General features: G+C 49.5%; 2 protein-coding genes across 4 annotated transcripts in view; both read left to right on the top strand.

Annotated features, from left to right (window-relative positions):
* The window catches only part of LOC106146267 (neuroendocrine secretory protein 55-like), a 59,592-nt gene that overhangs the window by 8,027 nt on the left and 26,857 nt on the right, over window positions 1-24,708 (top strand). The gene's annotated exons all lie outside the window — the stretch shown is intronic.
* The window catches only part of LOC102020964 (guanine nucleotide-binding protein G(s) subunit alpha), a 54,406-nt gene continuing 36,386 nt past the window's right edge, over window positions 6,689-24,708 (top strand). For 2 of the 3 annotated variants that reach the window (XM_005392216.2, XM_005392217.2), the window contains exon 1: window positions 6,689-9,040. In XM_005392216.2, the coding sequence (XP_005392273.1) occupies window positions 6,703-9,040 (2,338 nt within the window). In that variant the 5' untranslated portion in view covers window positions 6,689-6,702. The remainder of the gene's footprint in view (window positions 9,041-24,708) is intronic. The other variant, XM_005392218.2, reaches the window with a different exon arrangement.

Raw genomic sequence — 24,708 nt, 5'->3', positions numbered from 1 at the left:
AAAAAATATAAATAAATAAATAAATGATGCTGGTTATTTTTTTTTTTTTTTTTTGGTTTTTCTCGGGTACCGGGAACTGAACTCACGACCTTGTGCTTGCCAGGCAGGTGCTTTGCCGCTGAGCTAAATCCCCAGCCCTAAATAAATAAATTTAAAAATTAAAAGAAAGAAAGAAAGGCCAGTTTCTGAGGCATCTCTGTCAAAGCATGACAGAGATGAGGGGTGCAGGCACAAAGGCTGACAACCAGTGTGGACAGGTCCCCCCACCCCCAGAGGGTGGTGTCTGCCCTGGTTTATGCTGCCATCCCAATTAGACTTTATTAAAAAGATTTGCTCTTATAATTGCGATTGTATGAGAATGTGAAATCTACCATCCCCCTTCAAATCAAAAGGTATTCGATAACCATAAGCCAGGATGCCTGGAATTTTCACCATGAATTACAGATATTTTAAATAGAGCTTCCACCAAAGCCCAATTTATCTTCCAGGATTGCGCCCCGCTACCCCTGTGCCCACTCACGCCCCTCTCTTAGTCGCCTTCCTGTGGTGCCCTTTATTGTGCCTGGAGTGGCTGCTTCCCCCTTCACAATCCTCTGCTGCATCATCAGCTGGTCTGGAGGAGGAATCCACAACACAGCTGAGGTGACTAACGAGGGTGTGTGGACCCCCCTGCGCAGGCACAGGTGCTCTGAGGACAGCCGCATGCCTGGCTGGAACAATTTCAGGGCCTTTTTGTGTTGAGGGCTGCCGAGCCGCAGCTAGGGAGCTGAGTGAGGGGTCTGAATACATGTTGGACTTTTTAATCTAAGCAGACGAAGTGTTTGCATGCATACCGTTTCCACTGCCTTTAATATCAACTCCGCTTCTGCCCCTCACCCATTATTTTGCCTCATCTGTCACAGGCATCATTCTGTTAGTTGGCATTTGCCTGCAACAGCCGGGTCATGCAGCCCCTTCTGCAGATAGCAGTATGATGCTGCTGCCTCCACCGGTCAGAGCTGGCAGAGACGTTGGGAGGAGAAAGGATGGGAGCGGCGGTATTAATTGAACAGTAATTAATTGAACAGCTTCAAAGTCTTATTGCTATTCAGTCAGCGCTCCGAAAAATCTTTGACACTGGGAGGCTGAGTAACTTAATAGATGCCTAAACTCTATTTTCTGTATTTTCTTTTTTTGCTTTTGGCTCCTTTCTCTCATTACAAAGAAACCCACTGGCAACTAATGACATGGATGGGCTACAGAGAAGCTTCCCCTCCACACAGACACAGACAGAGGATCCCGAGGGCCACCAAGGTTGCTTTTCCTGGCTTCTGCTCCCTTCTTCCCACTTGCCCAGCTGCCACTCGCCACTCTCCTCAAGGGACCCTCTTCTATCTTGCTTTCTCTTTCTTGGCTACAGGGATGGACCAAGATCACTGGCAGGCACCTGCATAAAATTTGGATGCGCCTTCTCTGGATTTGAATAAGAATCCCAAGTGGAGGCGTAAACACAGTCAATTGTTGTTTTTAACGTATACTTTTGTGGGTAGCAAAGCTTAGGAAACCGGGGTATCCCCACAAGGAAGAAAGCCATGCCCTGGAGGAACAATCAATAGTGAAAAAATGCATTCTTTCCTTTTGGGGCTATTTACTTATGAAAAGCCACCAACTTGCTACTTGGGCAGGCCACTTCTGACTTTCCTCAGAGATGCAGAGTTTAATGGAAATCTGTAGCATTTCCCATTCCTTTTTAATTCATCAAATGTAGAAAAATCTACTGTTTTTAAGTGGCCAGGTATACCCAATCTTCAAGAAACTACCACCAGGCCAGCAAATCTGTCCTCCTCTAACTGACATACCATCTCATAGACACCCTTCAGTCTAGCACATTCCCCACACAGACCCTGGCACACAGTTTTGGAGCCTCATCCCTGTTCAGCCTGTTTTGGACACTGGCCTATCTTTTCTTCCTTTTCAGCTGCATGAACCCACTAGCTGACTTAACTTCCTCATTCCCACTTATGCACCTCAAACATTTACCCCTTTCCCTGATGTACATTAAATCAGTATGGAATTGGTGATTATATTTAAAGTCCTTGCTGTTCTACAATTATAATGGCAGATCCTAAAAACAATGCCCCTGGAAGGGTTCCCTACCAATACCCAGCACTGGCCCCCTCCATCCAGGTCAAGGCACATCTCTGTCTTGTGCCATCAAGATCAGCAATCCTCAGCATGCTTACCTGACAGTCCGACTGACCAAGGTGATCCTCCAGTCTCTCACACCAAATCCTTCAAGTGCCAGGCCACTCGGTGTCTTTTGCGTTTGTTGGTTCCTCACGTCTGGCCAGACTATTGTGGTCTCTTAAGCCCCGTTCATCCACGTGACTTGGGGTTTTCAGATTCTGGTAGCCAGCAGCTATAGAAAAATAAAAGTGGGAGAACAAGGGGAACATCAGGGTTAAACACTGCAATGTATTTATCCTGACACTACTTTTATCTTTAAATTAAGGTGATTCCTAATCAAATCTAAGGGCTTTTTTGCAGCCTATCACGGTAATTTTCAACCTAGGGGTGGTCTTTCATCCCAGAGGATATGTAGCAGTCTGTTGACATTTTTAGGTTGTTGCAACTAAGGGGATGCTACTGGCATCTAGTGGGTAGAGGCTAGGGATACTGCTGAATATCCTGCAATACACAGGATAGTCACCATAGCAAAGCGGTACCCAGACCCAAATGTTCCCAGTGCGCAGGCTGAGAAAACATGATCTTAGCTGGGTATGCTTATTGAGTCTCGCACCCAGCTCCCTTTTCTAGGCACTCCCTGCTCTCCTGGACTTTCTCCCTTTTTCTTTCCTAGTGTTCTAGCTGTTCTTCTCTCACCAAAACTACTACTTCTCTGTAGAGTTTTTATCTGACCTAGTGATCTCATATCTTAACAAGTTTGACGAATTTATGCTCTATATCTTTCTTCTAAACTTTAGACCCTGCTTCCCAAATAATGAGTGGTGAAAAAAATCTCCATCAGTGCCCATCCTTCCTGCAATTCTGCCATGTCTCAAATCAGACTGGCATTATCTCCTCACCAGCCCCTCCCTGGCTCCTCCTGACTTTGCTGTCCTTCCCCCAGTGTCCTGTAATCCAGGGGCCACTCTTTGGCTCCTCCACCCTTTGTGTCCTTCCAGCACAGGCACTGCCAGAGGGTCCTTTGGGACACCTCTTAAGTCCCTTTCTTCAGCCTTTGGAGTCCTTCAATTTGTCGGGGGTCTTTCTTTTAAAGGCCTTAGGCAGCCTCACCCTCCTCTGAGCATAATCCCTTTTGTTTCCTTAATTGGGACCATCCTCCTCCATTGTATCTACCCTGCATTAAAACTTGCCTCAAATCCCCACTTGCAGGACAAAACTTTCATTGTCCTTTCCGTTTTCTACCAAAAGAACCTCAGAAGCCCACACTTGGATGCTCCAGGGTATCTTTGTAAGATCTTACTTAATTTTTCCTGCATTCTCTCCTACTGCTGGCCCAAGAGCAAAGGTGGCCTGTTCCACTTACCCGTACCTCAGGTTTCTTACCTCTGGACCCTCCCCGCCCCCAACAGGTAAATGCCCCGACCCCTCTCTTCATAGCTAAGACTTCTATCCTTCCATGGAGACCCATCAGAAACACCAGTTTTCTCCAGGTCTGTCCAAGTCCCTCCAATTGGAGGTCTTGGCTTTTGTCTTTACGCTGCCCTGCCCCTTAGGCTGAGGGAGCCCAAGCGTTACCCCGCCAATGCATATGCTCCCATCGCAAAGAAAGATTGAATACTAGAACGTGAAACCAAAGGGTCCCGCAGGTTCTTAAGAATGTCGAAGAATAACCTTGAACCCATTTCTCAGTGTTACTCAGGATGAATGTGAGGCCTGGCGAAAGAAAACCGCCCCTGCGGAGCCCCCATCGCAGTTTCCCTGGGGCGTCAACACCAGTGTCCACTGACCTTCCACGTGTGCAGGGTTCAGCATCCTTGGGGCCTCAACTCCTTATCCATCCTGGGCCGCTCCTCTGCATACGAGCAGTAAGCTCTCTCCCCGGGGTCCTGGCCCCCTACCTTCACGCCCCGCAAACCTCGTCTCCTTATCTCCCCTCGGCGCCGGGGCTCCCCTTGGTGGGGGTCTGTTAGCCTAGCCATCCGTGGTCCCAAGGTTTGGCCTCTGGGAGCCCCTAACCTCACTTGGCCTTTGGTATTCGTGGCGTCAGAAAGACTGATCCCTCGGCGCCAGCGGTCCTCGTGGCCTGCTAGGCCTGGCCGCCATACATTCGCTCGCCAAAAGCTCCCAAACCCCCGACCAGCATAACCCCTTTGGGCGTTCCAACGCGGCGCCCCCTATTGGACCTCCCACCCATATCCGGTTTCCGGTCCGACGCCCCCTGCTTATTCGCTAGGCAACCTTGATTGGCGTGACCCCAGCCCAATGGCTGACCTGGCGATGGGGTCGGAAAGGAGTGAGTCGTGTGTGTGTACCCAGTCAGCCCACTCTGTGGATGCTCGAATTGTTAAGCCACTGCGTGTGGGGGTAGTTGGCCAAACTTTGAACCAAAGTTCAGTGTTGTAATCAGAAAGTGTGTAAAACCGTAGAGCGGAGGAGACGAGTCTTTGAGAGGCCCCATACGTTGCCGAGGGACTGACTTCATCAGCTTTTTCTCTGTGCTGCGCGGCCACGTGGATGGTGGATGGGTAGATGGTGGGGGTCGATACTGCACCGTGGCTGTGGTACCTTGTCGGGTTCAAAAAAGGATGCGTTAGACTTAACAAAATCGGCCTGCGTCGTGCCCGCCGCGGAGGATCGCTGGATCGCCGGATTGTATACAGCAATCCATGCGGTGCGCCCTTCTTGCCGCAGCCCACCCCGAACAACCTAAGTGCATCGGCCACCCCTCCCCCCGGTTGCACAGGCCAAGCGACTGCCTGTCCCCCGCCCAGGGACTGGCTCACGAGTCCCCGTCACCTGCTGGCGAGACAGATCGCAGTGCGTGCGTGCCGGGTTTTAAGTGAACTGCAAGCACGCAATTTTTTTTCCTCCCAGTCTCAAATCCCCCCGCAGACCCCAAACTCAGAGCCGTGCACACTCTACACTAAGCCCACTAGGCCCTCCGAGCTACGTACCGCCTATTTACCACCTACGGTCTCTGAACCCACCGCGGCACCGCAAGGGGAGCGCGGCCGGCCGGGCTAGCGCGGGGTTTGTAGCCACCATTCGTGCCGCGGCAGACGGTAGCAGTGGAAAAGTAAAGCGGCTGCCTTAAAATACTCCTACCCAAAGGGAAGGGGCTTGTGGGGGGCTTGAGAGGGGCCAGCTCAGACCCTGCAGCGGGCAGCTGATGCTGGAAGCCGCGCACCTTGGCCACCGCTGCCGACGCGGCACGGTTTCTCTTTGGGTTAAGTGCGCAATGTCTTTAAGACCACTCTAAATTCACCATGAACATCAACCAAAATATCCTTTAACCCTTTCCCCAAAATTCAGAAATCTGAGGTCTGAGCCCCATGGGGTCCCCCTGTACGCCCCACGCCCCCTCCCCATTGACGCGGCTGCGGCTACCGCCTGGGGGCTTTACTTGGTTCTCCGTAGCGTGCGCCTAAGACCCTTTTATTCTTCTGCGTCACCATCCAAATAAACGAAGGAGAACGCTGCCCGTACCGTCCTACGCCACTGCCGAGACCCCCAAAGCATGACGGGGCTGGGGGACATTGAGGGGCTTTATCGGAGCCGATCTCGGCAAACGACAAACAAGAAAAATGTACCGAAACGGCAGAAAGTACCCCAGAGCATTTTAAAAACAATTCGTGTGCGCGCACTTGGCAGACCCTCGCCCCTCGCCCCTCGCCCCCTCTGTACCCCTCCGGTGGGCTCGCGACCACCTGTCGCATTCCAGCGCCCGCGCGCCTGTACCCCTTCCCGGGCATTTCAAGTCTCATTCCCCCGGACTTGGGGCTCACAATCGGGGGCTGTCTGGGTCTGGGGCTTTGGCTAAGGGGCTCAAAGATATTCTTGAGGTGATAAAACCTTCCGCAGTCCCCCCTCCCCCCGAGGAGAGTCAGTTGGGGCGGGAGGATTTCAGCTCCTATACCCCGGCGTCCAGAGGCCCACGTCTTGCGTCACGTGTCCCACAACGCAGGAGAGCTTTCTGTCTAGCCAGGGGGGAAGCGAGGAGAAGCGCTCAGAATCAGTCAGAGAGAGGAGAGGCGGGAGCAGAACCATCCCTGCGAGGCCTGCGCTCATCAGCCCCCTTACCCAAAGTCCGGTGCTGCCGGCGCCCCGGAGCTGGCTCCCGGAGCCGGAGCCGGCTCTGCACTGGAACCTGCGTCCTCTGGTGGCAGAGAGAAAGCGCTGCTGACGATTTTCGGGCCGAATCGGCACGCTCCTCAGAGCCAAACAGGCGGAGCTGACCTGGAACTGAGACAAAAAGAGGAGAAGAAACAAGGGGTGAGTGCCCAGAGGGCATCCTGAGGGCATAAAGCGTCACTAGAAAGAGCCAAGACGTCCCTAGCCAGAACTGAGTTGTTTCTGCCACAGTTTGGGGTCCTAGGCACCGAGCCCTCTTCAACCTCACACGGATTAGAAAGTGAGGCTGGAGAATTTCCCAGCTGGTACTTTGATATTTTTTTTAAATAATTTTTTTCACCCTAGTTTGGTTGGGTGCTCCGTCTTACGGGGCCCCAGTTTATTTTAAGAGGCCGCCACCGTGTTATGGGCATGCGCAACTGCCTCCACGGCAATAATATGCCAGGACAACGCGATATCCCCCCTGAAATCGGGGAACAGCCCGAACAACAACCTTTGGAGGCCCCAGGGGCAGCTACCCCCAGTGCTGGGCCTGGCGCAGCCGAAGAGATGGAGGCCCAACCGTCTCACAATGAGCCCGTCTCCTTCGAGGTTGAGGGCGAGGTCGGTGGACGCCCAGAGGTCTCCCCGCCCAACGTCCAGGGCCTCCGCCTGGGAACTGAGGAAGATGGAGCCTGTGGAAACTACAGCCCACCCCCTGAAGAAGCCATGCCTTTCGAGGTCGAGCAGCCCAGCGTGGGAATTTTCTGGGCTTCGCAGGAGCAGCCTGGATCCTCCAGTGGGGCCCCTGCGGCCCTTGAGACCTCCCGCGCAGGGCTCGGGGAGCCCGGATCGTTCGATGGTGAGAGGCCGGGTCAGGGAAGCTACAGCCCTCCACCAGAAGAAGCTATGCCCTTCGAGTTTGACCAGCCTGCGCACGGAGGCTGCAGCCCACCTGTCTTGCAGATCTCAGACCTTGCTTCAGGCGGTCCATGTTCAGGGGTCCCCGAAGCTCCCGAGGAGCCCCGATCCTTCAGCGCTGAAAATGCTGGCTTCGGAGGAAGATACAGCCCTCCCCCTGAGGAGGCTGTGCCATTTGAGCTTGATGGAGGGGCATTTGGGGACGACAGCCCACCCCCCGGGCTCCCCCGAGTTATCCCAGAAATCGATGGTGACGGCCAGTTCGCGGCTGCCGCGGTCCAGAGTACGGTCTGCCTCGCTCCCGCCGCAAACGCGCCTCCTCTGCGGGTCCCAGACGCCATCGGCAGCCCATCCCGCGAGGCTGTCAGACCTCCTAACTTCGCCGGCGACAGCCCCCGGATGGAGATCTCCGGACCCCGGCTCAAGATTGGTAGATCCCCCGTTGGGGTCGACGACGCTCCTGTCAACATGGACAGCCCCCCAATCGCGAAAGATGGCCCGCCCATCGAGGTCTCGGGAGCCCCAGATAAGAGGGAGCGAGCAGAGAGACCCCCAGTCGAGGGAGCCGCAGCCGAGATGGAAGGAGGCTCAGCGACCGCCGGTGCGGAGCAAGGAAATGTCCCCTCTCCGGGGGACGGATCCCCTGCCACCGGGGCAGCCCCTGCTGCGCCAACAGATCCTGGCTCCGGGGCAGCCCCTGCCGCGCCAACAGATCCTGGCTCCGGGGCAGCCCCTGCGGCGCCAACAGATCCTGGCTCCGGGGCAGCCCCTGCCGCGCCAACAGATCCTGGCTCCGGGGCAGCCCCTGCCGCGCCAACAGATCCTGGCTCCGGGGCAGCCCCTGCCGCGCCAAGCGATCCCGACGCCCCAGCGGATCCTGGCTCCGAGGGAGCCACTGTCGCCCCAGCCGATCCAGCCGTCACCAGGGCAGCCCCGGCGGCCCCAGTCGATCCCGACACCCGGGCAGTCTCTGCTGCGCCAAAGGTTCCTGACGCCGCCGGGACAGCCCGAGCCGACCCAGACTCCGGAGGAGTCCCTGCCGCCCGAGCCGATCCTGACTCCCGGAGAGCCCCAGTCGCTCCAGCCGATCCAGCCGCTGCCCGGGCAGTCCCTGCTGCCCCAGCCAATCCTGGCCCCAGGGCGGCCCGCGCCGCGCCAGCCGATCCTGAGATCCGGCGAGTCCCGTTCGAACCAACAATACGGGCAACCTTCACCGGCCGAGCCAATCCTGTTGTCCGATCCTTCTCTACGGCTCCCATCGCCCGGGCACCCCCTGCGGCCCGGGCAGCCCCTATCCCCCGAGCAGCACCCATCGCCCGGGCAGCCTCGGTCGCCGCGGTCTCCGGGGCCAGCCGCAGTCTCCATTTCCTCAGGCCCCCCAGCCCCGAGATTCAGGTTGCTGACCCGCCTACTCCGCGGCCTACTCGGGCGCCCGCCTGGCGGGGCAAATTGGAACGCGGCCGCAGCCACCTCCGCTACGAAGCACCGGGGCAGATCGACGACTCCTCCAGCGATGAGTCCGAGGACGGGGCCACCGGATGCTTCCAGTGGCTTCAGCGCCGAGATCGCCGCCGCAGAAAGCCGCAGCGCAACTTATTCCGCAACTTCATCTCCCAAACCTTCGGGGGCTGCTTCGGCGGATGTGGGGGTCCCCAGCCCAGAGGCGCGAGCTCCTCCAAGGTCAAGAAGGACTATGTGGTTGACCAGCGCAGACAGATGCGCAAAGAAGCCATTGAGATGCGCACCCAGACGCGCGCAGCGAAGACACGCAGCAAGCTCATCGACAAGCAACTCGAGGAGGAGAAGATGGGCTACGTGTGCACGCACCGCCTGCTGCTTCTAGGTAATGCGGCGGACTCTGCCCTCGGGCAGCAGGGCCGCCCGGGCACCCGGGGAGGGGGCGGCGGGTCTGCCCGGTGGGGCTCGGGGCTCCGTAGTGGGCGGAGGGGTCCGGTCAAAGGCGGGAAGAACCTGCTAGAAGTTCCAGGGAGGGACCCTAACTTTGCCCTGGGAGCGGGAGGGGTTTCTGTGGGTTCGGGTGGCCGAAGTATGTGCCCTCTAGGGAGAAAAGTGAAGCCGAGCGACACTGAGGGTCGTTTCCGGCTGGCCAGGCCAGCGCCAGCGCCAGCGCCAGCGCCAGCGCCCGTAAGCTGGACAGGCGACAGGCGGGGGCTTCAGGTGAGCCAGGAACTGCCGGGGAGGGCCCCTGGGGCTCCCCTGGCTAAGATGTTTGGGGCCGTGGTGGGCTGGGGTCGTTGGGGAAGGCGCGTCCCCGCCTCGCCTGGCACGGCTGCTTGGTGTCAGACAGCTTACTGTTGGTGTGTGTTGGTGTCCATATTCTGTGTCCGCCTGTGCATGACATGCTCAAGTGTCCCCCAGTGACCCATCCCTGGCACCCCCAAACTACCCGCCGACTGTGTACTTGTACTTGTACTTGGGAACGGGCTGTCTTGTGATTTGCGCCATGGCGCGGGCCGAAACTTTCCGTGTGCGCTCTCTCCGGCGGTACCTGTGCGCTGCCGCTGTGCAGCGAGCAGCGCAAAAGCGCAGGGCCGCTGGCGGGGCATCCTGGGAAATGTGCTGGGCCGCTGGCCGGGGTGGAGGGGCCGCTGCCCGGGGCCTCCATAACCTTTTTCCTGTATGTCTTTCTCTTTTTTTCCCCTTTGCGCTAAGCGTATCCTCACTTCTCATTCGTTCGCCAAACCCTCCCGCCTTTACGGTTGAAAAACCGGACACACGGGTATCTGGAGCTCCGGGGCTGCACACAGAATTTCGGTATTGTGCACACACTCGGCTCACGTGGTGGGAGGGCGGAGGGGGGCGGGGGGGACACCCACCCGCGGTCGGCGAGTCCGGTTCCGAGGGGGTGGGCCTGGCTGTGTTTCCAAAATATGAAATGTGTTTTTTTTTTCACTAGCGAAGAGCCCGAGGTAAGCCAATCATTTATACTTTTACGAAGAGTGCCTTAGTAGGAGGGGCTTGGTTTAAAAAACATGGGAGTTGTATATTGGGAGTGGAACGTCCTTGAGTTTGAAATGCAGTTAAAATTTTTAAAAAACATTAAAATGCTCCGAGTATATTTTAAGTATGTAGACAAAGTATGGAAAACCATAAAGATGACGTTTGAAATATGTAAATGATTGTATGTGAATTTTTTAAAGCAGCTTTAGCTGGGGGCAGAGAGGCTCAAAGGTAAGCTCAATTGGCTTTTGATACAAAAAAAATTTTTTAAAGCCCTGTGATTAAAGTTAAAGTAATGCTATGTGATCAGAAGGGTGCCTTTGGAGGCCCTTACCTGTCCCTCTTTACCTTTTCCCAGGACTCATGCCCAGCCCCTCTCCACCTCCTCACCCCCCTGACTTCTTATCTCCAATCGGGCATTAATTCACGTGCCATAGTTAATCGAAGCAGCTATTAAAAATGATCTGAATCTGTGGCTTTCATGAAAATTTCAGAAGTGAAGCTCCAGAACCTTAAAACCTTTCAAGGGATTTCAAGATCACAGTTTCTAAGACTGTGCTACATTCGTTTGTTAAGTATTTTCCAAGGCTTTGCTATATTTGTTTGTGAAGTATTTTATATTGTGTGGTGGCTTTTATTAATTACATTAGTGGCATAAGTATGGTGTTGTGATATAAGTCCTACAAATCATAGTTTCAAGGTGATGGTCATTTTACTAATGCTTACCTGAGGAAATAATGACATTATCATTTCCTCTAAAACATACAAAAGAAGATAGCTTTAAATTTCAAACGTCTCAGCTACATCTAAGCTACAGAACTTTAGATGACAACGTACTAGTTTCCCTGCAGACAACTGATTTTGCCATGATAGAGGCATTTCATTATCCTAAGCTTAGCTGGAGGGGAGTGCAAAGCTGTGAACTGGGGGTCAAGAGGGATACAGCGGACTTCAGATCAAGGGGTGGTGCACACCTAATCTATCACTGGCAAGTTGACAGTGTCCCTTCTGTGCCAGGACCTCATGAAATAAAGCTTTCCTAGCAAATCTCCCTGACTTCAGTCTTCTATCCCCCTCCCCAGCCCTGGGGCTGGGGAGGGGAGAAAGAGAGTTGAGGTTATACAACCATCAATCCTGCAGCAAAATGTCCATGTCTGGGGCTAGGTCTTAGGCATATTAAAGTTTCCCTTGTCTCCTCAATTTGTCAGGGGGTGGGTAGAATTAATCATAAGAGAAATAAATTTGTCAGGGTATTTTGCCATTGTTCAGTCTTTGTTCCTCAGGTACTGGTCATCAAGAAAGTCTGGATGCAACACCAGCAAACAGGCTGGCGAGCCTTGGGCCAGTACCTGGCACGAGCCTGAACTAAGATGCCAGTGTTACCTGCTTGCTGCCACTGTAGCACTGCAGTTTGTGAAACCAGGCTGCAGTGTCCCAGTAGGCTGGCCTCATTTTACTGAAGTGACAGGACAGGTATCACACCTGGGTCTGAGTTACTGGCAAAAAAGGGGGAGAGGAAGATTTACCCACACAGAGGGTAAAACTTTTTACTAAATTAAAAGTGCCAATATATGCAAGAGGACATTCATACATTCCTACCACTGAAAATGCAAATCAAATGGCCATCCTTTGATATGATTTCTAATTGGTGACATGCTGGCCCACTTGTTGCTTTGAAAATGTGTGCTTACGTGTGCATAGTCTCAAGTTTTTATTGCCCAAACACCTTAGCCAAGTTACATGGAGCTTTAGACAGAAAGAAGGAAAATAAAAATTCTAGGCTATCTAAAGAGTTAAAAGCCTTTTGCTTGCTTGATACTATCCAATGCTGAATTTCCCTTCCCATGGTTCTTTGCTCCTTTGAATAATTTTGGTGGCTTCGACTGTTTTTAAACTTTAATTAGGTGTGATTCCCTTGTTTCAGAATCAAAAGGGTCTACTAGATCAGAACCTCCTAGTATCTGCTGCATTTATTAAAATTTGCAGGCAAATGCTATATGTAATAATGGACATTTTATTACAACACTGTACTGATACAGTGAATCACAGTCAAGTGCATGGTAATTTATTTATGCTGCCAAGTACAGCAGTGAGGCATCACAGCCCATCTTGCAGAAGCACTTTTTTCTTTTTCTTTTTCTCCTCTTTCTTCTTTTTCATAACACAGCTCCTTTTCCTTATTCAGAACTCCTCTGCTGAGCTGTCTGGTAGAGGAGAGAGGACCTGTCTTACCAGGCCACAAAATTTTAGAAGTAAGAGAGACTTTCATTATTTTCTCTTTTGTGTCTCCTAGGAGGGTCCATATTTCCCAGAGGCCAAACTTCTGCCCTGCCTTTTAACAGCAACATTTTTTCAAAAACTTTTTTTCCCACATGGCAAAATTAATTTTGAAAATTTGCCCACATTCCCCATGATGAAAAAACTGGTCTTGGATGAAGAGACAGGGTCATCTCCTTTCTGAATATTTCCTCCTAATTTGAAAGGGAAAGTCTCCTTACTCTCAATATTGTTAGTGATCAGTAATGGTAATGACAACACATTCTGATTGCCTTTTATATTTTCAAAAGCCTTCTATCTGGTCACATTTGTCCTTTGGTACAGTTCTGGGCAATAAAAACATGATAGGACCCCATTTTGTTGGCAAATAAACCAAATGCTCAGAAATTAAATGTCAGGGACTTTTGCTCAAAGACTGTAAGGTAAGTGAAGGAGCTAAAGTTTCTACTTCAGATAAGACAATGCTTACCAAAAACATGACAAGCTATTCTTAAATGTAAAGTATGATTATTGTAAATCTGTGTCTCTTAAAATCCCTTGTCACATGACAGGTGTCTCTCAGTCTGCTGCCTTTTGAATGATAGCCAGACCCGGACAGATCCTGGTTATAAATGTCCATGGAGTGTACCTGAAATGTGAGCTCCCCATTTCTGAAATACCTCTCATTGTTATGGTGATAATTTAATTTCCACATTTGCTTTGACCCACTGCAGCCTGCATTTGTTTATTTGGCTTTTTTTTTCTCTTTCTATTTTTTTACATGCAGATTTTATTTAAAGTCTTTTTTTTTGTTATCTCCCCTAGTTTTCTTTAACAGGGTCTAAAGCTTTTCCCCTTACTCAGGTTAATAATTAATAATAATGTAGTTGCTTTTACAATAGCACCCCTGCATGTTCATTCTTAGGTACTTAGAACTCAGTCTGTACCTAATGATTCTATTAAAATGACTACTCAAAAATTCTCCCTAGGTTTTTTGTTGTTTTGTTTTCATTTTAGTTTAGGGATGATTCCCAATTAGTGAGAGTCAATTTGTGATATTGGAAATCACCTTTTGTTTTTTTGGGTTTTTTTGTTGTTGTTTGGTTGGTTTGCGGGGGGGATTGAGACAGGACCTCACTTGCAGTCCAGGCTCAACTCAAACTCATGCTGACCCTCCTGCTTCAGTCTCCCAGGTGCTGAGGTCACAAGTGTGCACTACCACACCCAGCAGAAATCACCTTTGACCTTTTTTGGGGGGGGTGGTTTTTGATTTTTTTTTTTTTTTTTTTTTTTGGTTTTTTGGTTTTTTGTGACAGAACCTTGCTATGTGTTTCAGCCTGAGCTTGAACTCACTATGTAGTCCAGGCAGGCCTCGAACTCATGGCAATCTTCCTGCCTCAGTCTCCCAAGTGCTGAGATCACAGGTGTGCACTACCACATCCAGCAGAAATCACCTTTGACTTTTTTCTTCTCTTCTTCTCTTCTTTTTTTCTTCTTCTTTTTCCTTTTTGGTTTTTTTTTTTTTTTTTTTTTTTTTTTTTTTTTGAGACAGGACACAGAACATTGCTGTGTAGTTCAGCCTGGGCTTGAACTCACTATATATCCCAGGCTGGCTTCGAACTCATGATGATCCTCCTACTTCAGCTTCCTGGGATTACAGGCCTTTGCTGCCATGCCCAGCTACCTTTGACCTTTATGCAGGAAGATTAATATTAAGCAAAAACAAATTTCTTTTTGAAGAAAAAGATAACATAGTTGACTAGACTCAAAATTCCCAACGTCAGACATGCTCCTTCTTTTTTCAGTCAGTTTCCTCTCCAAGCAAAGCTTCGCACAGCCGGCAAAACTCAGCCCCACAGAGTCTCTGCGTGGAGTACCTTCCAGGAGACAAACAGAACAAATGCAAGGTGGTTTCTAAACTTGGGTTTGTTTTGTTTTCACCTGTGCCAAAGGTGGGGTTCTTCCTGAACCCACTTTACCCCTTCTCAGGTTTTAGTGAAATGCAAAATTAACATACCATTTGCCCATTTTAAAATCAAATTTCGCAGGAAGAGTAGATGTTTTCAAAATAGAAAGGAGAGAGCCAACCTCGATGCAGCGGGGTCTCCCAGTCAGCCCCAGGTGTCAGAGGCTATCGGGCACAGTGGTCAGTCTGGTTAACCGTCTCCGCCTCTGATGGCTGCCAATGACCAGGACTTGAGACTCCGTCTCTGCACCCACCTTGGCGGCTTCCAGGGACCTGGATGGAATGGGGCCTTTGTCCCAACACATCCCTTCTCTGGCCTGTGGTCATCCTGAGCATTCAATCAAGCTCTTTTTAGGGAATAAGAAAAATGGGCCTGGGCCTCTCTTTGGGTGTTTTACTGAAGACTCTACATGTCCTAAGTGATTTTATACAATTTAGAAAGACTCACAGGAGACCCCAGACCCCAGGCCATGGGAGTGAATGAAGCAGACCCTGAACAAGGGAAGGGAGGGGATTTCCAGAAGGAAGGAGAGGAGAGGACATTTTCTTGATTTCCCTAAAAAGAGCCAGATACAAGAAGTGAAGTTACATCGAAGAAGTCTCCAGAAGCCTCTTTGCACTGACCTATATCCCCTACATTTTTTTTTCTTTTAAATGTTCTTTCGGGATTTTGTTTTTGTTTCCGTTTTTGGTCTTTTTTTTTTTTTTTTTTTGGTTTTTGGGATTTTTTTTGAGACAACATCTCAGTTTGTAGTTCAGACTGACCATAAACTCACTTTGTAACCCAGACTGACCTCGAACTCCTGGCAATCCTCCTGCTTCAGCCTCCTGAGTGCTGGGATTACAACTGTGCACCACCACCCCAGGCTTTTTTATGTTTTATTTTGAGACAAGGTATTGCTAAATCACTAAGTTGCCCAGGCTGGGCTCAAATCTGTGATCCTGCTGCCTCAGCCTCCCAGCTGAGTCCTGGGACTCCAGGCATGTAGCACCTGGAAAGGGGATTCTCAGCCCAGCAGCTGACACAAACAAGTGCCCCAAAATGTGAAGTGTTATTTTTAGAAGCTTTCTTTTCCTCTTGGACTTTTTCCTCTCCCTGTTCCAAGTGAAACTCGGTTTGCTTTGGTTTCCTCTGCACGCCCCAGGACACTTAACTTCTAAATTCTCCAAGAACTGAGTACCACGGTTTAACTTTCTGTCTCACATTTCAGAGCACACTCTTTGTACACACTTTGTAAACAAGGGTCAGCCCCAGCAGTAGACAAGTGACACCTTGCCAGATGTATGACTCTGAAGTCACTCTCATGAGTAACGTGGCAGAGGGAGAAGATAAAGGGATACCCTCTTTTTTTTTTTTACTTGTTTTGAAAAAGTATTACCTTTCCCATTGCCTACCCCTTCCATCCTCCTTCTCCTCTTATGAGCTCTTATCTATAAATCAATACTGTGGCTTAACCCAGGACCTGATCTTGGACTGTGATGCCTATTATACATGCAGAACAAACGTGTCTTTAGTTTTCTTCCCAGCAGCCTCATGGTGAAGCAGGACTGCCGGCGGGAAGAGAAGAGGACGAGCCCTGCAGGAAAGAGGTAGGGAAATGCACAAGACACTGTGTTTGACCTTCAGTTACTGTTGCCTGTCCATGCTCTCCCAAGGCATAGGATGCTTTGGTCTCATCGTATGAGAAGCACCACAAAACACACACCTTTCAAGTTAGAATGACTGGAGCAGTTTTACACAGGCAGCAACCGGAACTATAACAAGAGAACAATGCAAGGCAAGTGATCTGCGACAGAGTGATGGAAATTAAGGGAGTGTGCCTCTGTTGCACTTACTGAGAGGTAAAATCCCAAATTGCACTGCAGAGTAATTTGTGCAGCCTCAGGAGAATTCATGAGTATTTGGACGCATGGAGTTCTGCCAGCAGAACTTGAACATTGGCTCTTACTAAGTGTTTTTTAATGATTCAATTTGGGGCGAGGAGAGAGGTATAAAGGTGCTACAAATTGTTATCTGATCTCAAATTTATTATGAGTCAGTCAACGCTTCCGACATTGTCACACACATTTTGTGTGTGGGACAAAGTAAGTGCTTTAAACTCGCTCTAATGAGCTGATAATGGGAAGGAAAAAGCTCATGTACTACCTTCTCAGGAATGTCAATGTGGCTTTCATAAGCTCGGTGTCACTGCCAAGGGAGTGTCACTTCTTACACGGAAATCAGAACTCGGCCAGCAAGAGGCTCTGCGGATTTTCCTGGCTCTTGCTTTTCCTTCAATCAAAAGATCGCACTAGTGACCTCTCTCCTCTCTCCTATGAGAACAGTTTGCCTTTTAGCAAACTGAGTGCTAATGTGTAAATCATCACGAAGATACTTTTACAGGGAACCTGCATTCAGGTAAGTTTGAAACTGTGCAATTTTTGAAACACACACACACACACACACATAAGGTAATCCTTGTGATACACAAATACTAGCACCAGGCATTGGGATAGAGTCCAGGACCAAGAAGGGCAGGGATTTGCCACAGGACACGGGAGGAAGCACCCTGCAGCTTAGCCAGTATCCAGGGCCTTTTGGGACCCCCATGTTTGGCCCCAGCTTCTAGAGCTATGAAAATAGCTGCTTGGTCTGGTGGACACAAAATAAACAAGAACAAAAAACCTGCCAAGAATATTGTAGATGGTATTACTTAGGAAGTGTAGGTACTTAAACTCCAGGGACCACTTGATCCTTTCAAATAGATGTTATTTTTCATCTACAGTTATACATGGTAATCCTTCAGTGTCCAAAGGATTTAAGTAGAACTGCTGTGAGTTCCTTTTTTAAAAAGGCAGATTTTATTTGTAATCAGGCCTTTGATTTTGGGGCCTGTGTGGGCTTTTTAAATCTCAGGAAGTATCCATCTTAATTCCTAATATTTGCTCTCTGTGTAGCTCCACTAGGCCTGTAGGGTGCTTAACTAACTTATTAGCAAAATCACGCATGTCATTCAGGGGTCCTCTGGTCCACTATCCCCCCAAATATAAATTTCTTCATGACTGACTGCTGAAAGACTTAGAGACGGCGAAGATGAGTTGATATTTCAGGTGGTGAGTTGATATTGCAGGTGGCCACTAGATGGTGAGACAGTCTAAGGCAGAGAAAAGGTGTCACAGCTATGCTGCAAATGAGCAGGGACAGGAAGAGTCAGGCAGCGTGGGAAAGGGGCCCACTTCGCCTTCACCACTGCCCCCACCCCAGGACGGAGCCTGGGTTTAAATAGACCCCGAAGCCCTGGTCAGAACCAGGTTTTTCTTTTAAGCTGTGATTTTTCCTTCTTAGCTATGTGCTGGGATTTTAGGAGCATTCTAGCAGGGCTCTGTCTAACAGGGGTCCTTCAGGTAGCTTGCTGACACTTTGTCCTGGAGGGTAGGGCCGTTCTGTGCGCTGTAGGACATTTAAAAGCATATCTAACACCTCCCACACACTCTCTCTCCCCTCCTTTTTCTTCTCTCTTCTCTTTGTCTCTGTTTCTCTCTCTCTCTCTCTCTCTCTGTTACACACACGTGTATACACACCACCCATCACCAGCACATACAGTGTGAAAACCAAAACTATCTCCAGTCATTGCAAAACATCATCCTTGGCTGAGAACTGCCCTAACATTACCCATACCAAATTCTGGGCGAGTTAGAGATCATGCACATCATAGCTTGCACACCTTCAAAAACAAAAGTCTTCAGAGGGAAGGTGGTCCCTTTAGTTACTACTAACCACTTCTAGTTACTACTAACCAATCAGCAATGTTCCTACTGACTCTGGTGTCCTGAATTCTTGGGTGGAAGCCATCTCCAGAGATCTCAGAGAAGAGGCGACCCCTATGACCCTAAGTAGAATAGAAAAGGGAATTACTTCAGGGAAGTGAGCAATGAATGGGTCTAAGACTAATCCGCCAAGTCAATCCCCTAGCTAATCAGTGGATGAGCAGAATCAAGGCAGAACTAGATTTTAATCTTAAATAATCCCATCTACCCCTCAGAGGCTCTGTATGCTGCTTTAGTCTGTAGTGGGCTAGGAGCTCACTCTGTGCCTGGCTTGCTAAGGGAATGCACTCTCCTTGCAGAGAGGATGCTCAGATTATGAGCATCTCAGATAGTTGCCAGCCAAACCCCAGCCTCAGATGGCACAGGGAATCTGCACTGGCAGGGTTTGCACACCAATCACAAGGGGAGTTTGCTGTTTGCGGGGTCTCCTCACTCCCAGGCCACAGAGTACCACCTGCCACCTTTAACACTAGGTATGGGGACAGTGGAAGGAGTACCTCTGAATGACTACGCTGAAGAAGGAAAATAAAATCTTGCAGGAAGAAAACAGAGGTGCTAATAAAAATAGCCCAGTGAAATTTCCTCGTCAAGAGTCTTGTACTTGGTCTCTAATAAAATTCCCGACAACTCCTCTCACATCCTAAGGCAGATCCCATAGCCAGTTTGTCTTAGAGTAATCAGAACAGGACTAAATGATGCTTTTATTTTTAAACAGGGGCCTCACTTCCCAACTTGTACTTTACCTCACTTTCTCTCAAGTACCTATTATGAGAGGGGGTTTTATTACTCCTATATTTATTTTCAGGCTAAAACTTTTTGTTTTGTTTTTGTCTTTTTTTTTTTTTTTTTTTTTGGCATTTTTGAGACAAGGTCTCGCTATGCAGTTGAGGCTGGCCTTGAGCTCACTTTGTAGACCAGGCTGGCCTCAAACTCACAACGATCCTCCTGCCTCAGCCTCCTGAGTGCTGGGATTACAGGCGTGCACCACCACGCCCAGCTTGTTTTTGTCTTCATGAGACAGGATCTCGCTATGCAGTTCAGGTTGGTCTTCAGCTCACTTTGCAGCCCAGGCTGGTCTTGAACTCACAACGATCCTCCTGCCTCAGCCTCCCAGTGCTGGGATTACAGGCATGTGCCACCATGTCTGGCCTCTTTTTTTTTCGTTTCTCTGAGACAGGGTCTCGCTGTGTAGTACAGGCTGGCCTAGAGTAGCCTCGAACTCAGACATCCTCTTGCCTCAGCCTCCCGAGTGCTGGGATTACAAGCGTGTGCCACCACCTGTGGCAGCAGGCTAAAACATTTTTGCCCCCATGTGGTTTTCCAATAGAGCTTTCAAGTATTACAGATTTATCAGGGATCCATTTTGTTTTTGTTGTTGGCACTGGAGGTTGTGCTCGAATTTTTGTGCCTGCTAAACATGCACTTTACCCTGAGCTACACTCCAGCCCTTAAGTTTTTTAAACGAAAACTTTTTTGTTTTTGGTTTTTTCCCTTAGGGATTTTGGAATTTGTGCCTTTTAAATTTATTGCAAAGCCCAGAAAAATAAATAACTAAAGTAAGGCAATAACCACTGTCCTCCTCAGACAAGCATATATATTTAAGCACTTCAGCTTTTACTGTTAGGATTACTTTAGGGTGAGGTTAGACATGGATTGGTAGTTTGACAAATTATATATTGGACATGCAAAATTAGAAATACCATTTGAAGTTCAAACTTGTCTGCAGACTAGCTTGATATGTTCCAGGTTCAGCTACAGGAAGTGCCCCCCTCCCGTCACACCTCCCCACCCCAGAATCCTAGAAATTACTCAAGGCAAGCTTTCGGAATGTTGATTTTGATATTTTGCCTGGGACCAAGTACAACAACTTTCCAAGGAAATGCTTAGAAGATTCAGGGCAGAACCCAAAACAAATGCCAGACATCAGGGAAAATTTTTCTAAAGTTAGATTGCCAGAAAACTTCTAGCTATTTTTAATTAAGCATTGATGTAATTTCATTTTTTTCTGTTTAGCTGTTGAAAGGGAAGCCTAGTGGATAATTTGGCTTTGCAAAACAAATGACAAGAGCAGAATTTAAGATGGATACTTAAGAAGGACTCCTCTTTTCCAAGTAGGGGTCTTTGGCAATGTTCCCGATGGGATCCAGAGTACTCTTAGGAAATCACGTATGCCAGGGCCAGTTGGCCCTTTGAGTTTATTTTAATTAGCAATATCTTCCATGTTGTCCCAGTGGGGGAAAGGGAGGGGCAAGAAGCTCCAAATATGGGGGAGGGCCCTGGGATACTGGTAAGAGAGCACTGGTTTAGAAGTTGGGGGTCTCTCATTCCTATGACCTTGCTTGAATCTAGCAATTCCATGCATTTGCCAAGTGACACTGAAAAAAAGGCAAAAGATTGATTCTTAAAAATAAGGTATTGACAAGCCCCATTTGGTGACGATTCTGCCAAGTATTCCTGGAGTCCTGCCGTGGTCAGGAGTAACCTGGATCAGTGGGTTGTCCGAGAAAGGAAGCAGGGCGTGTCTGCTGGGCTGTGTGGATGTAGAGGCAAACACCAGGGGAGCAGCAGGACAGGTAGACCTTGAGAAAGGGGATCTAAGGTGTAATCCTGGGCTCAGCTAGCAGGACAAACACAAAGCTTTGTGGACCTTGGCCTGATTCAACCTGCTAGGTAAAGGCCCCCCTCCCTTCTCTCCTCCTTCTCCCTCCCCCTCTTGATCCCCAAAGTCGGACTCTGACTTCAGGTATGAAAGCCGAACCAAGTGGGAAGCCGGATCTGCAGGAAGGAGGAGGAAGACGGTCAGGGCTCCCTTAGGTGGGAAAGGGGGCCCCGCATTTTCCTCACAAGTTCGAGAGGCTCAGAACGGGAGGGACAGAGGTTTGCTTTCTGGGGAGCTCCCTACTCTTTCCTTTTCTCTTCATTTCTTTACTTTTCTCTAGAGATTTTTAAAAGATAAGATTCTTATTTTGAGGAACTTTCTAGGCATGAAATACCTTGTTTTAGGGGAAAAAAGAGAACCCCCTGCTATTCTGGGCTGGGACGCAGAAACAATCAAATAAAGCAAGTGCTCAGAATCGGCTGGCAGATGGCGCTCGGCTTTTACTATTGAGAGCCTGGCTTTTCAAAACTCACGCCTGCGCCCTAGCCCAAGGCAGGATTCCGAGCCCCCCTCCTTCCCCGGGACAGAGCCCTCGCCCCAAGGCCTAGGAGTACTTTGTAAAGCTTTTCAGTTGAGCGATTTGTACCTGAGAACAAATCTTGTCACTTTCGTGACTCTGTAGACCTAAATCATGAAAGTACACGAACAGAGGCCGTGAGGGTGATCTCTGCATTCACAGTACTTATAACCTGGTTCTGCTGGGAACCAATTCGGACACTGTGGTCAATTCTCTTTTTCTTCTGGGCCCGTTTTCCATGTCTGGAAGAGGAGAGAACTGTCTTTTCACTCTGCAAGTGGTTTTCCTAAAAAGTTTCTAAAAAGTTTCAGTAGAAGTTTGTCAGTCCCCGCCCCCTTTGAGTCCATTCAATAGTGGCAGGCTGCACACGACAGCAAAGTCTGTCCCTCTTTGTGCCCTGCTGAGTAATCACGACTAAACTCTCGGGGGCCCCATCACTGGGGGAATTTTTTACAGGAGCACAGTTCCGAGGTAATTCTTTCGTACCCCCCCCAATCAAAGGCCAGAAAAGAGGTGCAGAAGGGGACAGAGGTCTCATCTGAGAGGCAAAGCCAAGGAGTCTCCCCAGAGGAGAAAGCATCAAAGACACTGGCAAGATTTAGTGGATCAGAGAGTAGAATTTGGGGTGTCTTGTTACGGAGAAGGCCGTGGCGAAGGGTCGCTTTTTAATTCGGTCGGAAGTGCATCCCTATGTTTCAGGGTCTCTGAGCAGGGCTAGTTTGAATCTTTTTTCCCATCTCAGTGCCTGCTTGGTGCTTCATTCCTACAGAGCATTTCAAGGCATTCCTGCCCGAGATTCATTTCCTCTATCCAAGGGTGGGGTCCTGTCCGTCTCAGAGCCCACCCTGGACTCCAGCAGGTCACTTGAAGCATCTGGAGCCTTGTTTCCTTTGAGAGGAAGCTACAGCTGATGGTGTCAGGAGCCAAATCGCTTGGACCCAAGAACGGGCACCCAGGCCATTTCTCTCCGTCCCTCTTCCCCACCCTCCCACAGCAGCTGGGAAACCGTGAGGTCATCCGTTGGAGAAGGCCTACCCGGGCTTCCGAGACCAGGGCTTGCCAAGCCCTCTGCTGAGAACTTGCTCCTCTTCCATCAAACTTAGCTTCAGCGCCACATTCTTTGCACGTCCTCTTCCTTCACTTCTTTAAAATTGGATCGTCAAGGGAACCAAGTGGAAAATGTCCACACAGCCAACACTACCTGCCTTACCTGGCTATTAATATTTATTCCTGTAGGTCAACAACTCTTATCGTAGAATTCCTTTCTCATGCCCACATTATTTTTCTGGGAATTTCTTAACGCTTTCCTTGTTCTCCCCCCTGACCCCCAAGGCTCCCACTTATCGCCCTGAATTCTGAAAGTGGTCCGGTTAGCACAGAGTGCCCCCAAGGCGTTAAGGTGGACGGGACACAGGTGGTCTGCCTTTTCTAGTACCTTCCCTGGGCTAGGAGAGACCCTTCCCACCAGAGGTCAGCATTGAGCTCAGAATGCTGGAGCTACAGGCAAAAAGTGGGATAACTTAGAATTCTCTAGATAAATGTAGGAAACCCAGTTTGCGGGGAGAGGTTTTTTGGAGATGTCTTTGGTTGAGGTTTCATCCTGTCTTGGGTGCCTGGGGCCTAGCTTTACACCGTTCTTGCTATTCTGTACTTTGGGCAAGGCCGGGGACTTTGATCTGTCACTTAGAGGCTTTCTCTGACAGCCTCCCCCCAAAACATGCACATTCTTCCCTTCTAGGGGACCATTCCTGTTTTGAACTCTCCCTCTAGGTGCCTCGGTGCCCACAGGTCTTAGAATCGTCACCCCACATTGGCCTGGCCCTTTTTATTCTAGAAGTTGTATTTAGGACACCCCCCACCCTGTCCTTGCCTTGCTAAGATTTTATTTTCCCTTATCTCCTTCTGTTCTTTATCCAGATGTATGGATTTTTCAGGAAAGGTATTTATTAACCATGGCGCAAAAAACTGCGTTTCACACCACTCCCCAGTCCCATGCTATAGTCTGAATTCCACTGAGGGTTCTCGAGTTCTCCGCTGTCTCTTTGACTCTGGCTTGTCTACCCCTTCCCTCAGCTAAGAAAGACTCTGAATTTCTTCCCTTTTTCCTTCCTTCTCTGAATTTCAAAGCCCCAGGGTCCTTATGAACTACTCATAAGTTAAAACCACCTCCCTTAGCCAATTTTGTACGGTTGAAAAAGAAAGAAAAGAGGGTGCCAAAGGGAAGGGAAGGAACAAATAAAGTACAGAGATTAAATTTTTTAAATGCTAAAGGCAGGATGAGAAAGGGAAGAGAGAGAGAGAGAAAGAAAGGATGTGTTTGTGAAGGTTAGCGCTAGCACCAGATGGGGTCTCTACCCTCTAGAAGCTTCTTGTCCTGAATTGGGGATCAAGTTGCAAATAGTTCTGGATGCACGGGGCAGGGATGGAGGGATGCCAGGGAGGAGTGGCCGGCATCCCAAGAGCACACTGTGCTTCTGGGAGGAAGCGGGGCAGGCTCAGAGGGCATCCCCATGCCGACCCCTCACTCCCCTTCCCACTACCTGGCAAGGCTCCATGCAGCTGCCAGGAGCCATCCTCAGAAAGTGGGATATGGCCACTGTTGTCCTCTGAGCTCTGACCAGGGTCCTGTCATCTACTGTGGGCCTTTTTTGCTTCCCCCATGTTTCTCACCTGATCCAAAAGGATTGTCTATTTTTGGTTGTATTTTTGAGGTTAGGAATATGCCGTCCCTTCTCACACAACCCGACTTCCCGAGCGTTTACACGTGCCTTAGCTCACTTAGCGGTTTGGGTTTGTTTTAAGAAGTCTGGCACACAGTGGACCTTTTTGCCATTTAAAGAAAATCTAATTTCTCTGAGTCCTTTGATTCAATCATCACTGAAAACAAAACCAAGCCAATCCTAAAGTTAAAGCAAACACTCTGTCCAAGAATAGGTCGAGATGTCCAAAGCTTAGGCATTTCTCAGATTTTACAGGTTGATGTACTGGAGAATTTACCTCCAGTTAGACCCTACATAGGCTTTGCTTTCTTTTCTTCTTTCTTCTTGCTCCCTTCCTTCCTTTCTTCTTAACCATCGCCCTCACCTGAAAAACAAATTTTATTCTCCTGGGGTGTGTTGATTAGAGAAGGAAGAAATTCTATTCAGTAAGGAAGAGCTGAGGGGGAGAGGAGGAGGGGGACTGAGCAGGAGGCTGGGGACGAGGTTGACTGCCCAGTGTTGGGGTTGGGGCAGGGGGGCTAGGGGACATCCTAGCCAGATGCAAATCACAAGAGCCAACCTTCAGCTTCCTGCTTGAGTGGAGAGAATGTTCCACCAGCTGCTTCTCTTTGTCCTGTGCTTCATT

This window comes from Chinchilla lanigera, unplaced genomic scaffold, assembly GCF_000276665.1.
Source record: "Chinchilla lanigera isolate Chin_1 unplaced genomic scaffold, ChiLan1.0 scaffold00044, whole genome shotgun sequence".
Classification (NCBI taxonomy): Eukaryota; Metazoa; Chordata; class Mammalia; order Rodentia; family Chinchillidae; genus Chinchilla; species Chinchilla lanigera.
The sequence above is the reverse complement of the archived record's forward strand: the minus strand, read 5'-3'. Positions and strand labels throughout refer to the sequence as shown.